The sequence below is a fragment of the Mus caroli genome, unplaced genomic scaffold (genome assembly GCF_978045245.1).
Source record: "Mus caroli unplaced genomic scaffold, Mus_caroli_1 scaffold_5, whole genome shotgun sequence".
Classification (NCBI taxonomy): domain Eukaryota; kingdom Metazoa; phylum Chordata; class Mammalia; order Rodentia; family Muridae; genus Mus; species Mus caroli.
The window spans coordinates 4,653,393-4,672,369 of record NW_028227260.1 but is presented as its reverse complement, the minus strand read 5'-3'; the positions used below and the strand labels follow the sequence as shown (position 1 = coordinate 4,672,369).

At 39.6% G+C, this 18,977-nt stretch overlaps 1 protein-coding gene across 1 annotated transcript; it reads right to left on the bottom strand.

Annotated features, from left to right (window-relative positions):
- Positions 1 to 1,140: 1,140 nt before the first annotated feature.
- On the bottom strand, positions 1,141 to 17,989 carry Tlr8 (toll like receptor 8). Its single transcript, XM_021154000.2, has 3 exons — positions 17,894 to 17,989; positions 17,493 to 17,633; positions 1,141 to 5,741 (listed from the first exon to the last, which is right to left on the bottom strand). The coding sequence occupies exons 2-3, from the start codon at positions 17,493 to 17,495 to the stop codon at positions 2,646 to 2,648; spliced, it is 3,099 nt and encodes a 1,032-aa protein (XP_021009659.1). The 5' UTR covers positions 17,496 to 17,633; positions 17,894 to 17,989; the 3' UTR covers positions 1,141 to 2,645.
- Positions 17,990 to 18,977: the final 988 nt, after the last annotated feature.

The following is an 18,977-nucleotide window of genomic DNA, read 5'->3' as shown; positions in this document are numbered from 1 at the left end:
GCTTGTTGTACTGGCTGGTTTTGTGTATCAACTTGACACAAGCTGGAGTTATCACAGAGAAAGGAGCTTCAATTGAGGAAACGCCTCCATGAGATCCAACTGTAAGGCATTTTCTCAATTAGTGATCAAGGGTGGGAGGGCCCATTGTGGGTGGGGCCATCCCTGGGCTGGTGGTCCTGTGTTCTATAGGAAAGCAAGCTGAGCAAGGCAGGGGAAGCAAGCCAGTAAGTAAGGAGGAAATGATGTAGTTGTAATCTCAAAGCCTGGAGCTGGTAGGATCTGTGGTTGAATTTTTTCTTTATTTTACTAAATATAATACAGCTGCAGTGGTAGGCTATCATTTTCTGCTTCAGACTCAAGCATCAGCAACAGAATACAAGAGATAGAAGAGAGAATCTCAGGTGCAGAAGATAACGATAGATGAAATTAATACAGTGGTCAAAGAAGATGTAAAATCCTGCAAAAGAAAGCGAGGAAGGATTGGAGAGATGGAGGAGTCAAGAACATCATAAGAAAACTCATGGAGTCAACGAACTTGGGCTCACAGGGGCTCACAGAGACTGAACCACTAACCAGGGAGCCTGACCAAGACCATCTGCATATATGGTGGTGTAGCTTGGTCTTCATTTGGGACTCCTAATAGTGGGAGCAGGGGCTGTATTTTGACTCTTTAGCCTGTGTTTGGGACACTTTCCTCTTACTAGGTTGCCTCATCCAGCCATAATACAAAAGGAAGGTTAAGGCAGAAAGTGTGTAGTCTTACTTCAACTTGATATGCCATGTTTGGTTGATACGGCTGGGAGCCCTGCCCTTTTGTGAGGAGAAATGAAGGAGGAGGGAATGTGGATGGGTAAAGAGGAGGTGGAGGGAGGAATAGGGAGGAGGAGGAGGAGGAGGAGAAGAAGAAGAAGAAGAAGAAGAAGAAGAAGAAGAAGAAGAAGAAGAAGAAGAAGAAGAAAGGAAAATTGAAGTTGGGGTGTAAAATAATAGCAATGAAAAAGGAATCTTAAAACTAGTCAGTGCAAATGACAACTTTTATATCAGAGTTCTGTTTTCTACTACAGATTTATCACACATTTGTCATGTAAAATGAAGACATTTTAATCATTCATTTGAAAATATACACCAATGGGAAATAACAAATACCCCCCAAAGCTTTTCATTTAAGCGAATATCTTTAAAATGATTTAAGATTAAAAGGCTTTTTAAAAATATCCTTTTCAGTGTTTATTTAAGCAACATCAAAAGCTTAAAAAGCAAATATTGCAGGCAGCATTTATAAAAGTCATAGTGGGGCATGTGAGAAGGTTTGGAGAGAGAAAAAAAGATGGAATGATGTAGTTATATTATAGTCTCAAAACTTAAGATTTTAAAATGTCATTGTAAAGGAAAAATTAATGCAATCACAATGTAATATAACCCCACAGTCATAGATATATCAACTTCACCAGCATCTTAATATCAAGATCATTAGATACAGTGGCAAATGTTCTTAGGGATTGAAAAGTAGGCATAATAAGCTGCCTCATAAGACTGCCCATGTGATTTGACTTTCCCAGTATTGATGATCTGTGACCAAGATGGCAAGCTGTCTCTTAATTTCAGTCCAAAGAAATGGATAATGATTAACTCAGACGATCAGATCACTTATCTCGAACTCTTTCCTCTTAGCTGAGAGGCCCCTAGATCTATTACCCTGGCTTTCAATAGCTTTCCCTGAACCTGAGATACTTGGTGCCTGGAGCTGGTAGGATCTGTGGTTGACTTTTACCAAATAGAATACAACTGCAGTAGTAGGCTGTCACTTTCTGATTCACTACCAAAAGACTAACTGTGTCCCTCTCGCTGGCCTTGATGAAACAAGCTGCCTTGGGGAAAGTTCACATAGCACGGAGCTGAGCTTTTCTCTGTTGGCTAACACCCAGGAGAAGCTGACTCTTGAGGACAACTGCATGGGGGTGAGCTTGAGAGTGGATCCCAGAGTGAAATCTCTGAGAGAGATCCATGCATTCTGGTGACTCTCATGCCCACCTTTTCCTATCTCCTCTCTCACTGTGGACAACCTACCCACCTCCTTACAAAACCATTTCTCATGTTCAGGTCTTTTTGTTTTGTCTTCTGGGCACTGACTTTACCAACTCTTTCTGCGTGACCATGAGTTTTGAACCATCTATTGAATCTAGGCTCATCAATGGGTTCAAAGCTGAAGATAACGATTGTCTCTTTCCTGGACCCACTAATAGTTGATAGTGCAGAAGGATGGAGTACAGGGGACCTGCCCCCTAGAAAGATGAAGTATAGTTTTATGCACCTGCCCCCATCTGTAATTGACTGATAAGAGGCCCAGTCTTGTGCAGGCTCACTGCAGGCAACCATAGCTGCTGTGTGATTACGGTTGCAATGGCTGTTATGCCCAGAAGACAGCATTTTCCAGCCCTTCTTCCTGTTTCCTAGGCCATTCATTTTTCAGGCTCCCTCTTGCACAAAGTTACCTGAGCCTTAGAGAGGCTGGTATAATTGTCCTGTTTAGGGCTGTGCACCCAATTATCACTTATTCTCAGCACGTCAAGCCCTTTCATTTGCCACAGTTCATTGTAAGGAGAAGCTGTGTGTTTTTATGATGGCAGAGTCGTGACTTCCCATCGCTAGTATTGCCTAATGGAATCAATGTACAAATCGTCATACCGTGAATCATTTTCAGTCAAGACCACATTTTTCAGACTTTGCCAAAACAAGTTTTCTGCTTTGGGATTGTTGGGCCACTGGAGGATGGAGCTCTTACAGATCCTCTGCCGAAGCCTCAGGTACTGTGAGGACTGTAACACTGGTTCCAGGAGGATGAAAATAATCACATCCATGTTCTCATCCATTAGCCTCTGCAAGGCCAAGTAGAAAGCTGTTTTAAAGTTCCAGCTCTTGGCATATTTCTTGGTTAAAACAAAGATTGTTTTCTTGCTCTGGTTTATGCTCTGCATGAGGTTATCAATGATGGGTAATCCTGGATCCCAATCCCTCTCCTCTAAACAAAGGAGGACACTTTTGTCTTCACTCTCTTCAAGGTGGTAGCGCAGTTCGTTGATTACCCAGTCAGTAACAGATGCATCTTTGGTGTCATAAGAAATATAAGCATCATAGAAAGTTCGGGATGTGGATGAGGTCCTGTAGCCTTTTAACTTAGCAGAGCACATGTGATAGATAAACCAAACATCCCAGTAAAAGAGGTGGTGAACCAGAGCAGCCAATATAACCATGGAGGTGGTAAGGAATGTGAGGAAAAACAGGACAGCTGCAGTGGTATCCGATACACAAGTCGTGAGATCTAGGCTCATGATACTCTTTGATTTTTGATCCCCAGGATTGGAACATATAACATTTACCAATCTAGGAATTCTGATATTCAGATTTTCATCTAGCCAGCTTCGAAAATCACTTATGTCACACGTGCAGTCAAAATAGTTCCCTTGTAGCTCCAGAGTAGACAAGTTCGTTTTCGTCTTGGTTTGCAGGGAGGATTTATTGATCATCTTTATTCTGTTGAAACTTAGATCCAGGTGCTTCAGATTCCCGGCTTCGGAGAGGAAGCCAGAGGGTAGGTGAGAGAAATGATTGTGGCTCAGTAGCAGTATCTTCAGGGAATGTGCAAACTTAGATAGGGAATTAGGTAGAAAATACAGCTCATTTCTCGATAAATCCAGCAAGTGAAGGTGAGGAAAATACTGGAGTAATGTCCAATTAAAGAAACGTAATATGTTACCATTGATAAGTAACTCTTGGAGGCTCTGGGGCAAATTGAGGAAGGCTCCATTTGGGATTTGTTGAAGGTTATTGTATGATAAGTCCAGGCGTATCAAATTCTGGAGACTTTTAAAAATGGACCAGTATTTGCGATCATTTGCATTCCACAAACGGTCAAGACGATTTCCACTGAAAACCAATTCTTTCAGTGAGCTGCTTTTCAGCTCGCTTTCGTTTGTGAGGGTGTAAATGCCATTGTGGCTCAGGTTTAACACCCTGAGGTTTATTATGTTCTGGATAAATCCTAGACGGTGGGTTACCCCTGCTATACTGAAATAGTGTGCGTTGTGGCTCAGGTCCAGCACTTCTAGATCGTGAAGATCACTGAAAGCCTTGTTATCATCAAAGTCTAGTCTGTTGTTGGTTAAATCCAAATATTTAATGTGGGGCATGGATGAGAATTCTGTGCCATTGAACACTTGACTATTGGCATTGAAAGACAGATTTAAGCAGGCAATGTCCTGAAAACCTTCAAATTGGCTTTTCCCAATAATGAAAATATTGTTCAAACTTAAATCCAAGGCCTTGCCATAAGCAGTACACTGTGGCTTTATTAAAGGTTTGGTGCTATGGTAAAAATTCACGTGTGGATCAAACTCGTCATAGTCTGTTGAGAGAGGTTTCCGAAGATGATTTCGCCAAGAGGAATGATCTGTACCATCTAATACGGATGCTATGCGATTTCCTGATAAATAGATAACATGGAGCTTGGAAAAATTCTGGAAAGCTTTGAAATCAATTTTCTCAATAAAGTTAATGCCCAAGTTGATGGTTGTTAAGTTTGTAAGATTCTGGAGATATCTGAAATGCTCCTTTTTAAGTTCTCGGAACACATAGCCTGTTAAGTGCAACTTCTTGAGAGAACGAAGCTTAGAGAAGTTTGAGGAAATATTAATAAATTGTAAATATTCCTTATGTTGAAAGTTGAAGGACAAATCAAGGATTTCTAAACTGGGTAGTTTTGTTAAAAATGCCCCCGAGGCAATTTCTTGAACTAAATAGTTGAATTCAAGATGGAGTTCCTTCAGGTTTGACAGCTTGTCAAACCAGATAGAAGGAATCTTCCTGAGGGAAGTGCTGGAAAGGTTTAGATAGAGAAGTTGGGTGAGACTTTGAAAAGCTAGATCGTGTATGTGGATGGATGCGTTGTCCTTGCAAGGTGTGCAAGGAAATGGAGCATTGTAACACCTTGGGCAGTTTCCACTCAGATCTAGTAATGTTAAATTTTCCAGTCCTTTGAAGTCTTCCTGAGTGATGTTCTTGATCTTGGCATTACTCAGAAAAAGTTTCCTTAGAGAACTTGGTAGTTTGGGAGGCACATAGAAAAGGTTATTGAAAGATAATGAGAGTACCTTCAAGTGTATAAGATTTTTAAATGCCCCATCTTCTACCTTAAAGATTTGATTACATTTAAAATAGCAGTTCCAGCCCAAATAGAGTCTTTCCAAGTTCCTAAGCCCAAAAGTGTTGTTTTTAGTTACCTGAAATATGTTGTTTTGAATTAGGCTAAGTTCTTTCAAAGACTCAGGCAACCCAGCAGGCATAGTATATAACTGGTTGTCTTCCAGCAGTAAAACTGTTAGATTTCTTAGGCTGAGAAATGCCCCTTCTGTAATATTCATACCATTTTTATTTTCATTTGGGTGCTGTTGTTTGGCATTGTGGTTCAGATCTATTTTAGTGAGGTTTTGCAGCTTTTGAAAGGACTCTTTTGTTATATGTGTAATGGCATTGTGTGACAAGTCTATGTTTGTCACATACTTGCCTATAGTCTGGGGAACTTCATGTAGTTGACGATAGTTGCATTCTGCAATCACAAGGGCATTGTGCCTTATCTCGTCACAAGGATAGCTTCTGGAATGGTTCTCTTTATGGAAGATCGCACTGGTTCCAGAGGACAGCAGACAAAAGCACATCAGAATCCATGACTGAGGGGGCATGTTTTCCTAAGGAATAGCAAAAGTGAAAGTACTGTATTAGAGTAGCAATATTTCATGGGTGTTGCTTGGCAAACTTAACAGTGTTCCACCACACTTATGAGTTGTGAGATTTGAAATGCTATGAATTATTTAATATGTTGCATCAAATGAATTTCAGAATACTCATATGTTTTTAGCTTTTAGGGAGCTGAAAAGGTAAAGATAAAACTCTGAGACATGATGATAGGAAGCTTTTGAAAAGAAATTAATCAAGATGCCCGACCACTATATTAACTTTTAGATGAAGCATGGGTGTGGGTCAAATAAGTGTAGAGCATAACGTGGCACATATTTTTAGCAACAAACTACTTGTATAAATATTCTTTTGCAAGTGTAGCATGCATGCATGTGTGCAGGTGTCTGCATGTGGAAGCCAGACAGTGACACAAATTCTCTTCCTTAAACACTCCCCATTGTATTTATCAAGGTAGGATCTCTTTCATGGGATAAAGAGCTTGCCAATTTGGCCAGTATAGATAGCCAGCTTGCCCCCAGAGACCCAGTGTGTTTGTCTCCTAAGAGCTGGGGTTACAGGCAGCCACCACTTTTTCCAGGCTCATGTGTAGGTGCTGGGAGCTCTGAACTTGAGTCATCAAACCTCACAGCAAGTGCTTTATCCATTGAGTTGTTTCCCCAGCCCTTCTTGGCATGATTCGTGATAAAACTTCAGCCATCAACCAAAAAGAGCTCATTGTAGGATGTGTCTCCCAAGAAGATTCATCCATTGTAGTATCATCCAAGACACTTAAATCAAAGTCATCACTTGCTTTCCATAGTTCTCACAATTATTTCGTCTGCTTTTCTGTTTCTCTGTGGCGATGATACATATCAGATTCTCTTAGTTCGTTACATTGCTAAAACGTGAAAAATCCATCACGCACACACATACACACACACACACACAAAAGTGTCAGGTACTGTGCTAAGTGCTACAACATTTCCTTACCCACAATAAGGCTCATAAGATCACATTTATTGTCCATACTTTTCAGAAGAACAAGAGAACTCTAAGAGTTAAATAACTTTCAAAATGATATAGTTTTGTGCTGGGCCTTAAGCTAATCTGATTTCAATTTCTTTTAAGCCACTCTTCATATTTACTAATTTTCTTTTGTAATCTATGGGGTAAAATGATGCCTCAAATGTAGTGATCATGCAAAAAAAATGTGGACTATTGACCATGCAAACATTGAGATTAACAGCTACTTGCTAAATTTGAAATTTCTCTAAGGAAGTCATGACTGACTCTTAAAAAGTATTTCTGGCAACCTAGAGTATTGAATGCACTTCTAGAGTAGAAATCAGGTTGTTGTTCAAACTGAACTTTCATCTCTAAGCAAGCAAATGGATCTCACTCAAAAACTCTAAACCTGGAGTCTACCTAATGCGCAGCAATAGAAAACTAATACAACTTGAAGTTGTCCTCACAATATGACTTCAGCTAGGCTGTAGCTCAGTTGGTAAAGTATCACCTTAGCATTCCAGTGGCCCTGTGTGTTCAATCTTTAGCTCTGATTAAACTGGAGTGGTGTTGCACAAGCTTATAATCCTGGCACCCAGTAGGTAGAAACAGGAAGATCAAGAGTTTAAGTTCATCTCTCGGCCAGCTCCTGACAAATCTGGGCTACATGAGACCGTAGATCAAAACAATATCATAAGATAGTGCTTGAGAACATGAAGCATTGTAGACTCTCAGGAATGTAAGCAACTTGTAAGATGCTGTGGGAAATATTATATTTATCTAGGGCCCTATGCATATCTAAGTCTACATGTATGCCAATCTGAACATTGTCAGGTCTGAAGGTCGTTTTATATACTTTCCTGCATGTGTCAGCCAGTAAATGGTCTGGGGACTCCATTTTATTGGTTATTCTATCGTTTTATGTGTAGATAAACATGAGTCACATACAATAATCTGACAAGATTTCACCTGTGATTTAAAAAAAAAAAAAACAAAAAACTTGATGCTATAAGCAACCCAACAAGGGAATTTGACTTATTTGTAGGGTCTAGGAAAGACTTCCACACTTCAATTCTAGAAACAACAATTTTCCTAACATTTTTTTCCTATTAAATTTATGATTTCATTTTTCCACATTAAAATATTTTACCCAACCAGACCTGTTTTGGCATAAAGTATGAGAAATAAGCCTAAATTATTCTTTTCTCAGGATAGACCCAGTTGTTTCTATCATCTGTGGAATTGTCTGATCCCTGTTTTGATAATGATAATGCATGTCCAACTTTCGTGCATGTTTGAATTTATTTCTAAATTCCTTGATCTGTTTCATCTGTTTATTTATATTTAAAATGTTCTTATTATGTAGAATCTTATGAGTACAACCCAATAGAAAATGCACCAAAATATATTAAAAGTAAAAAATGAAATGTGGGACTAGAGAGATGGCTTAGAGGTTAACTTTTCACTAAAAAAAAATAATTTGTAAAGGAGGCTATGGGGAACATGTATCCTGGTAAAATTAGATTCCAGGTATTTTCCTTTGCAGGCAAATAGAGCTATTGGTTGGTAAGACATCCTTAGTGAATCAAGCTAATAGGCTGTGTCTACTGTGGCCCCACTTCCTCAAACTAAGGTTTCCCCATCTAGGTTCAAATACTACTATATATTTTATATAGAGCAGAGTAGTTAGGTATGAAAACTCCAGTAACCTCTTGTCACAAGCAGAGGAATATATTGAGAGTCAAAGTTTTTTCAGGATGAAACCAGATTCTCATACAGCCTAAAGTAACAGTAGGAATTATAGGTCAAGGAAATGAACAGAAGTTGAGATATTCCTGAGTGAGGAGCTTGAAGTTTCTAACACCAGCATGGAACTGTGTTTGTGTGGCTATGTTTTGGATTTGTTGAAAGAAAATTAATTTCTTGCTTTTTCTGGGGTTTAGTTTCCCTTCTTGTGTTGGTATTTTCCATCTATTATTCTTTATAGGGGTGGATATGTGGAAAGCTATTGTGTAAATTTGGTTTTGTCATGGAATACTTTGGTTTCTCCATCTATGGTAATTGAGAGTTTTGCTTGGTATAGTAGCCTGGGCTGGCATTTGTGTTCTCTTCGGGTCTGTATGACATATGCCCAGGATCTGCTAACTTTCATAGTCTCTGGTAAGAAATCTGGTGTAATTCTGATAGGTCTGCCTTTATATGATACTTGACGTTTTTCTCTTACTGCTTTTAATATTCTTTCTTTGTTTCGTGCATTTGGTGTTTTGACTATTGTGTGACAGGAGGAGTTTCATTTCTTTTTTTATTAGATATTTTCTTTATTTACATGTCAGATGTTATCCCCTTTCCTAGTTTCCACACGAAAGATCCCCTATTCCCTACCCCCTACCCCTGCTCCCCAACCCACCCATTTCTGCTTCCTGGCCCTGGCATTCCCCTATATTGGAGCAAAGAATCTTTGAAAGAACAAGGGCCTCTCCTCCCATTGATGGCCAACTAGACCATCCTCTGCTACATATGCAGCTAGAGACACAAGTCCCACCACGTGTTTTCTTTGATTGGTGATTTAGTCCCAGGGAGCTCTGGGGGTACTCGTTAGTTCATATTGTTGTTCCTCCTATAGGGCTGTAAACCCCTTCAGCTCCTTTGGTACTTTCTCCACCTCCTTCATTGGGGACCCTGTGCTCCATCCAATGGATGACTGTGAGCATCCACTTCTGTATTTACTAGGCACTGGCAGAGCCTCACAGGAGACAGCTTTATCAGGCTCCTGTTAGCAAAATCTTGTTGGCATCTGCAATAGTGTCTGGGTTTAGTGGTTGTTTATGGGATGGATCCCCAGGTGGTGCAGTCTCTGGATGGTCATTCCTTCAGTCTCTGCTCTGAACTTTGCCTCTGTAACTCCTTCCATGGATATTTTGTTCCTCCTTCTAAGAAGGATCGAAGTATTCACACTTTGGTCTTCCTTCTTCTTGAGTTTCATGTGTTTTGCAAATTGTATCTTGGGTATTCTGAGTTTCTGGGATAATATCCACTTCTCTGTGAATGCATATCTTATGATACTTCACTCAGGATGATATCCTCCAGATCCCTCCATTTGCCAAAGATGTCATAAATTTATTGTTTTTAATAGCTGTGTAGCACTCCATTGTATAAATGTACCACATTTTCTGTATCCATTCCTCTGTTGAGGGACATGTGGGTTCTTTCCAACTTCAGGCTATTATAAATAAGGCTGCTATGAACAACACTGGAAAACCTGGATGAAATGGATAATTTTATAGACAGATGCCAGGTATCAAAGTTAAATCAGGATCAGATTAACAATCTAAACAGTCCCATATCCCCTAGAGAAATAGAAACAGTCATTAATAGTCTCCCAATCAAAAAAAAAATCCCAGAACAAGATGGATTTAGTGTAAAGTTCTATCAGACCTTCAAATAAGACCTAATTCCAATTCTCCTCAAACTATTCCACAAAATAGAAAGAGAAGATACTCTATCTAATTCATTCTATGAAGTCACAATTACTCTGATACCTAAACCACACAAAAACCCAACAAAGAAAGAGAACCTCAGACCAATTTCCAGTATGAATATCAATGCAAAATTACTCAATAAAATTCTCGCAAACCTAATCCAAGAACACATCAAAACAATCATCCATCCTGACCAAGTAGGTGTCATTCCAGAGATGCAGGGATGTTTCAATATATGGAAATCCATCAATGTAATCCACTATATAAACAAACTCAAAGACAAAAACCACATGGTCATCTCATTAGATGCTGAGAAAGCATTTGACAAAATCCAACACCCATTCATGATAAAAAGTCTTGGAAAGATCAGGAGTTCAAGGTCCATACCTAAACATAGTAAAAGCAATATACAGCAAACCAGTAGCCAACATCAAACTAAATGGAGAGAAACCTGAAGCAATCCCACTAAAATCAGGAACTAGACAAGGCTGCCCACTCTCTCCCTACTTATTCAATATAGTACTTGAAATCTTAGCTAGAGCAATTAGACAACAAAAGGAAATCAAAGGGATACAAACTGGAAAGGAAGAAGTCAAAATATAACTATTTGCAGATGATATGATAGTATACATAAGTGACCCCAAGAATTCCACCAGATAACTCCTAAACCTGATAAACAACTTCAGTGAATTAGCTGGATATAAAATTAACTCAAACAAATCAGTGACTTTTCTCTACACAGAGGATAAACAGGCTGAGAAAGAAATTAGGGAAACAACACCCTTCACAATAGTCACAAATAATATACAATTTCTTGGTGTGACTCTAACTAAGCAAGTGAAAGATCTGTATGATAAGAACTTCAAGTCTCTGAAGAAAGAAATTGAAGATCTCAGAAGATTGGAAAGATCTCCCATGCTTATGGATTGGCAGAATTAATATAGTAAAAATGGATATCTTGCCAAAAGTAATATACAGATTCAATGAAATTCCCATCAAAATTCCAACTCAATTCTTCATGGAGTTAGAAAGACAATTTGCAAATTCATCTGGTATAAGAAAAACCTAGGAGAGCAAAAACTCTTCTCAAGGGTAAAAGAACCTCTGGTGGAATCACCATGCCTGACCTCAAGCTGTACTACAGAGCAATTGTGATAAAAACTGCAGGGTACAGGAATTTCTTTCCTGGTCCAATATTATCTGGAGTTTTGTACACTTCTTGTATGTTTATGGATATCTCTTTAGGTTAGGGAAGTTTTCTTCTATGGTTTTGTTGAAATTATTTACTGGCCCTTTAATTTGGGAATCTTTGCTCTCTTCTATACCTATTATCCTTGTGCTTGCTCTTCTCATTGTATCCTGAATTTCCTGGATATTTTGGGTTAGGAGCTGTTTGCATTTTGCATTTTCTTTGACTGTTGTGTCAATGTTTTCTATGGTATCTTCTGCACCTGAGATTTTTCTCTTTTATCTCTTGTATTCTGTTGGTGATGCTTGCATCTATGACTCCTGATCTCTTTCCTAAGTTTTCTATCTCCAGCATTGCCTCCCTTTTGTGATTTCTTTATTGTTTCTATTTCCATTTTTAGATCCTGGATGGTTTTCTTCATTTCCTTCACCTGTTTTTTTTGTTTTCCCGTAATTCTTTAAGGAATTTTAATGTTTCCTTTTTAAGGGCTTCTTCCTGTTTACCTGTGTTCTTCTATATTTCTTTAAGGAAGTTATTTATGTCCTTCTTATATCATCATGTGATTTTAAATCAGAGTCTTGCTTTTCTGGTGTGTTTGGGTATCCAGGACTTGCATGGTTGGAGAACTGGGTTCTGATAATGCCAAGTAGGCTTGGTTCCTGTTGCTTATGTTCTTGCCCTTGCCTCTTGCTATCTGGCTATCTCTGGTGTTAGCTGGTCTTGCTGTCTCTGACTGTGGCTTGTCTTTCCTGTAAGGCTATGTGTCAGCCCTCCTGGGAGACCAGTTCTCTCTGGGAGGAATTTGGGTATGGAGAACTGTGGCACAGGGTCAGCTCAGGGGCACAGACAGAAACTGGAAGGATACTGTCCACAGGTGTTCCTTTGTTCCTGTGTCCTGATGGTTCTGGGCAGGTCCCTCTTGGTCCAGGAATTTGAGCAGAAGGGGTGGTCTCACCTGTGCTCTCAGGTGTGTCAACACTCTTGGGAGGCCATCTCGCTGACAGTGGGATTTGTGTATAGAGAGCTGTGGCACAGGGTCAGCTCCAGGTGCAGATGGAAACCGGAAGCTTCTCCTCCTTTCTCTCTTTTTCCTTATTCCCTTCTTCTCTTCTCTCCTCTTCTTCCACCCATGCATGTCATTGACATGTTCAAGATGGGATACAGGGCCTTGTGCATACTGGGGCATGTTCTCCAGCACCCTCCCACAAATTTGTGTTAACAGTAGTATAATAATTGAAACACATGTGACATGATAACTATGAGAATAAAATAGAGAAGCAGCAATGTTCCAAGTATACTACAGGATTGCATTAATGAAAATAAGATATATAAAGACAGTACATACAGAGACAGACACATGGGGGGTGGGGTGGAGAATTTCATGGATTAGTTTGCAGTATAAAATCATGGGAGGATTCTGGAGTTGGGAGGCAAAGGCATCTCCAAAGGAGGCAGGCCAGTAAATTAACTAAGAATCTCAATAAGAGTACTGGTGACAGGAGTCAGGGTTCAGTGGTCAAGAGCACTGACTTCTCTACAAGAAGACCTGAAATATATACCCAGCACTCACCTGGCATCATATAATTATTTTAAACTCCAGTTCCAGAGGACCCAACATCCTCCTCTGGCTTCCACAGGCACTGAATGCAAGTGATGGACAGACATACAAGCAAGTGTGTGTGTGCAGTTGTTTTTGTTGCACCCTCTGCCAAGATTTACAGTCTCAAATGATGAAATCTAGGAGGCCTAGACACAAATCAGAGCCAGGATGAACTATCCTGAGGGAAAACAAGAGATGCAGGGTTAAAGAATGCTCTGCTGGTGGAGCACAGAACACCATATTTATCCCAGGCTCAGCTCTGAGATCTCTAGCATCTACCTTGCTTATGAACATCCACATCAGTATTCCCTACAGGAAGCTCCATGGACTCACTTTGGGCAAGTAGAGCCTGATCAAGGTGAGGCTAGGCAGACATGTGCCATAACTGCAAAATGTTAGGGGACCATGAAAACAGAACTTGGTCAATGAAAATCCATGATGATTGAAAAGGAATCTTTAATACAAGAGCTTGTTTGCTTCCCTCAGCCTGGCACCAGTTCCAGCATAACTTTCTGTACACAATCAGGTATCGGCTGAGGACTGAGGCTTCCCCAATTTTTTTGATTATCTTTTTGTTTTGAGATAGAATCTCACTGTGAAGCCCAGCCCAACCTAGAATTCACGCTCCTCCTTAGCCTCTGGAATGCCAGGATTACATATGCATACCTGGCCTGAGTTGTAGATTTTTTTAAAAAGGTTTATTTTAAGTTTATTTTTATTTTTAATATACTTGTGGGGGATGGGGAGAGGTGAGTACATGTGAGTTCTTGTGCCCCTGGAGGCCAGAAGAGGACATCAGATCTCCTAGAGCTAGAGTTACAGGTTGTTGTGAGATGCCCTAGTTGGGTGCTTGGAACTGAACTAAGATCTTTGATAAGAACAATGCATGGTTTTAACTGCTGAATAATCTCTCCAGCCCTTGGTTTGTTTTTAGAGACCGAACAAAGCAATTATTTATCTTGAATACTGAACTTCCTGGTGCCCCTGTCCATTCTTAGGTTTTCTTCAGGGCACCCACAAAAAATTCAAGTCTGCTTATATCACATCGATTTTAGACTTCTTGTAAAACTGAGAAGGAACATATTTCTGCTGTTTGAGCACTCACATTTGTGACACAGAAAGTCATAGTGTGTAAACAAGCATGATTCAGTGGATCCCACTACCTGGGCAATTGGTCCAAAATGGTCTCTGCACAGACATAATTCATGAACTGACAGCATGAAAATCCCTGAAGAGGAGGGTGGAGCTGCAGGACCCAAGGACTTGGTGTTGCCTTGGTCAGCTGGAGAAAACCGAAACTCATTTATCTAAAGGAAGCCTATGAATCATAAACACCAACCAAAAAATTAACAACAGAAAGAAGGAAAACTGCTTAACTTCCCTTTCTGTGTACCCCAAAGCAGCTCTGGTAGCCAATTCACAACCTTTCCCCTATTTTTCTGTGCATGATCTGCACACTGCTTGCATCCATGGAACATGGCCTTCAGTTCTCCTGAGGACATCAAACAGCTCAAGGAACTCTACCTCTGTCACCTCACACACTAATCTTTCTTCTCACACTATACCCCGATGGACACCTAAAGAGCCCTTTGAAAACATTGTTGTGATGAAAAGAGCAGCTCCACAGGCCCCCCCCCCAACTGATTATGAGTGGGCTGGGGGCCATTCTGTACTCATTGGTCCAGTGGTCTTCGGACAGGAAAACTTTAAATGTATGAGTACTAGAACCGTAGCACCTCTCAGTGAGGCCTAAATGAAGCCCACACAGTTCACAGTGCATGTTGGGTAGGAGGATATAGAGCTCTTAGGATTCAAGCAGTCAATCCACACAGATAACTCTGTTCTCCCTCTTCAAGGCTTTCTTCAAGACAAGCTGGACCCAAAGGCAAGGGAATCATGAATTCAAGACCAACCCAAGTTATCTAGTAAAATCCTGTCTCAAAATAAAATAAAATAAAATAAAAACCAAACTAACCCAGCAAAAGAATTTTGTAGTATAGCTTAGCAGTTGAGTGCTCACAGAGCACGGCAAAGGCCTTGAAGCCTTCCCAGTAGCAACGTAAGAAAATGGTTTTCTTTTAACATGGCATGATTTACCTCATACAAGCTGTACCCCTCTCTGGACATGTTCTTCCTTAGGCATGATAACTCCAAGGCATCCAACAATACTATTGGTTATTATGCACAACAAACTAAATCATTTAGCCATTCCAGCACCATGTGGGTGGGAAGCAGAGCTGAAAATTTGCTAGCCTGGAGTTCTTTCTTACTTTTAATGGTCTTCAATTAGTTTTTGTTTGATGATGTTGATCACTGATTAACTGATATCAGTTAACAAATTAAAGAATAGCTATATACAGGACGCTTCAGAGATGGCTCAGTGGCTAAGAACACCTACTGTTTGTTCTTGCCGAGAACCTGAATTCCACCATATAGTAGCTCAGAACAATCCATAACTCCACTTCCAGGGGTTCTGATATTGCCTCTGAGGTCATCGTCATGCATGCAGTACACTTATATACACACAGGCAAACCCTCATATACATAAAATAAGAATATTTTATAAAAGATATACAGATATGATTTATCATCTCAGTTGAAATTAATAGCAGATGCTTTATTTTGTCTACTCTAAATCTAATGGATTCATGAACTGCTTTGGAGAGCAAGAGAAACAGAATGCCAGTCAAATGAACTTGATGCTAAAGTGATGCCTCCCGATTCAGCAACAACTAAAGATATATGGAAAGTATGCTTTTTGGATCATAGACGGATTTGCCATAAGTTGAGTACAAAGCACCCATATATTTATTTCATCCTCATCCAAATCAGCACAGGTGGGTGGTATCAAAACCCTGTTTCCCAGACTTGGACCCTGATGCTTTGAAAGGTTACTTTACCCAAGTTCACTCCCATAGTAAGCAGCCAAACTGAAATAGAGCATAGATATGCTCAAATAATTCATGAGTTACTGCTGGGAGCTAAAGAACAAATTGAGAATGATCTGGTTGCAGGAATGAGCGAAAGAATCATAGATAGGGGCTGGAGAGATGACTCAGCAGTGAAGAGTGTTTGTTGCTTTTGCAGAAAACCTGGATTCTCTTCCCAGTACATCTATGTTGACTCACAACTATTCATAACTCTAGTTTCAGGCAATCTGACATCATTTTCTGATATCTATAAGCACTAGGCAATATGCACAAGCATGCAAAACACTCAAATACACATCAAACAAATAAAAAATATAATAAACTACCATACATTTCAAATCTACAGGATATAGACTCTGGGAACAGATATTCCACTTTGACTTTCTGTGCTTACTAAGTCACCACAGCAAGCGTCACTGACATTGCTGTAATGAGTTCCTGTGTATGGTGTTCTCTGAAACTGGACTTCCTGATAGCCTGCCTTTTTCCCCATCAGTTCTGCTGGTTTTAGGATTATCATTTAGGATGAGAAGCAGTGATCGAAAGAAAATGAAATGATATTCAACATAACATAAGACAGTAAAATATAAACAGTAAGAGAATCAATGTAAGCGTGTAAAGCCTACCCTCCTCTTTCCCTCTGGTGACAGGTGGAAGCCAAGGACTTCTTTACAAGCTTACTTTGAGTCACTTACTGTTCTCTACTCTCCATTCTTACGACATAGCTATTTTGACTCTCATAGCAATTTACCAAGTAGAAACTGGACGACTTCAATTGCAGTGTCATATGTGCTTTTGGTCTCTTTGGACCAATCCCATATAGATCACAGTCATTTGTAAGGATCATAAAATTTTACTGCAAAATGAATTGATATTCAAGCTCCATAATGGACCTAACTGAGCATAAAAATTAACTTCCAATAAGTTAAATAGACATTAAATTACTGTCAAAAGCACACCAAGGCCTTTCAGATGCACTAAATGGCTAGGGAAAACATACATGGTCAATTTTAAGTGAGATTCTTTTCAAGTCAGATATTCCAATTTCTCTTTATACTTCCCTGGATTTTCTATAACATACATCATTCAGAGAAACTTGTAGTTTGTTTGCTTTTCAATCAAGTATCTTTTGACACTGATAAAAATAGAACTCTTGCTGCATCTAGACAGTGTAAGGCAATAGCAGCAGATGCAGTGAGATGTGCGTTTGAAAACTTCAATCAGGAAAAGGAGCTGCTGCTACAGAAATGCCAGCTTTTAGTAGTTAAAACCAACTATCACCAGACTGCAGATACTGAACCACGTTTGTAAAGCAATGGTTCTCAACCTGTGGGTCATGACCCCTTTGGGAGTCAAAGAATTCTCTCCACAAGGGTTGCCTAAGTCCATAGGAAAACACAGATATTTACATTACAATTTATAACAGGAGCAGAATTACAGTAATGAAGTAGCAATGAAATATTTTTGTGGTTGGAAGTCACCACAACATGAGGAACTATATTAAAGTGTAACAGCATTAGAGAGGTGGCGAACCACTGCTCTAGCAGTAGGGAACTTACCATGTTCTATAGACAAAGGAAGGTAAAACGTTTGTTTCTCTCTTAACATCCAACTCTGTTTTTCTGGAAGAAGATGTGCTTATAGCTGGACCAGAAAATAATAGAACAGCTCAAATTCTTCCTTGGAAGGCTCTTGCTTTCCTGTTCAGAATGATAATATTATCATTGTATTCGGCTTTCAAAGTTTCCTCTCTAATTAGTTTATCTTAACATTCACACAAACTCATCAGACAGGCAGTCCTCCCAGCATACAATGTGTGCTGCTGGTTTCCTCTGGCTTCTGCTACTACTTGGCTCAGTTAGTACTTTCTTTGTTTCCATCAGTAGCCACCAACCCAGATCTCTAGATGGGAAATTATATTTTGCAGGAGATCTTTGAGACAAGCTCGCACACAGCTTACCCCTTTCTGGCTGGGATCCCTTCAAGGTTCTCTTTCAATAGCTTGTAGTAGCAGTGCAGTGTGGTCCTCTGTGTACAGTAGCTGTGCAGAGAGCAGACTTTGGCAAACTTCTGAAATCTGGTCGCTTTAGCATCAGCAAAATCTAGCAATGGATTTGCAGAAGTTTATGTTGGAAGACAGGAACTTGTGATTTCTTAACTGTTGCCAAATCACTTATTGGCTATGCTTTAAAAATTTCGAAACTGAATTCAGAGGAAAAGTCATTTATAAAATTATTTTCATAGAACCCTCACATCATACTTTTTTGAGTTGGCATATATTCATGTCTATGGATACCTGTAGGGTTTAGGTAAGCAAGATTAGGAGGGAAACAGGCAATAAAATGGGGGAGAAAATAATATTTTGATGAAAAAATATTTTAAAAAGCAAACACCTGTACCATAAATTTGTATCAAATTTGGGATTTCTGAAACTTATCTTTAGGTATTTAACTCGTATATACTTCTGCTTTGTTCCACACCTTTTCAAGACTGCCATGCTGCATAGGTGTCTAGGGATCGCCCACTGTAGCTGGAGCACTTCTACATGCAGCACCTCACATGCAATGTAAGGTCAATAAATGTTCATTCAAAAAATAAAAGAAATCCCCATTGAGTGAGAGCAAGAGTGATTGGATGAGCATTCTAGAGGCTGGGGATTTTTCCCTTTTCTGATTTGGTTGGATAAAATTAGACTTGGAGCTTCCAGGGCCAGGGCCCCACCACATATCCCATAGAAAGGTATCCACAATCAAAAACCTTGGAGCAACATCTGGTCCACAAGTAAACACACACACACACACACACACGCACGCACACACACACGCACGCACACACGCACACACAAACAAAAAACCAAAAATTTACAAAGGAACATTTGGCAATTTGGCATGTTGAATAAGAACACTAGCTTCAATCTCTAATTATAAAAACACCCCTCTCAAAAACTAATTCTAATTTTTTTCTGATTACCATGTACATAGTAAAATACTGCCCTCACTTATTATTCTGTTTTTGAATTTTATAAATGAAATAATTGTGAGATA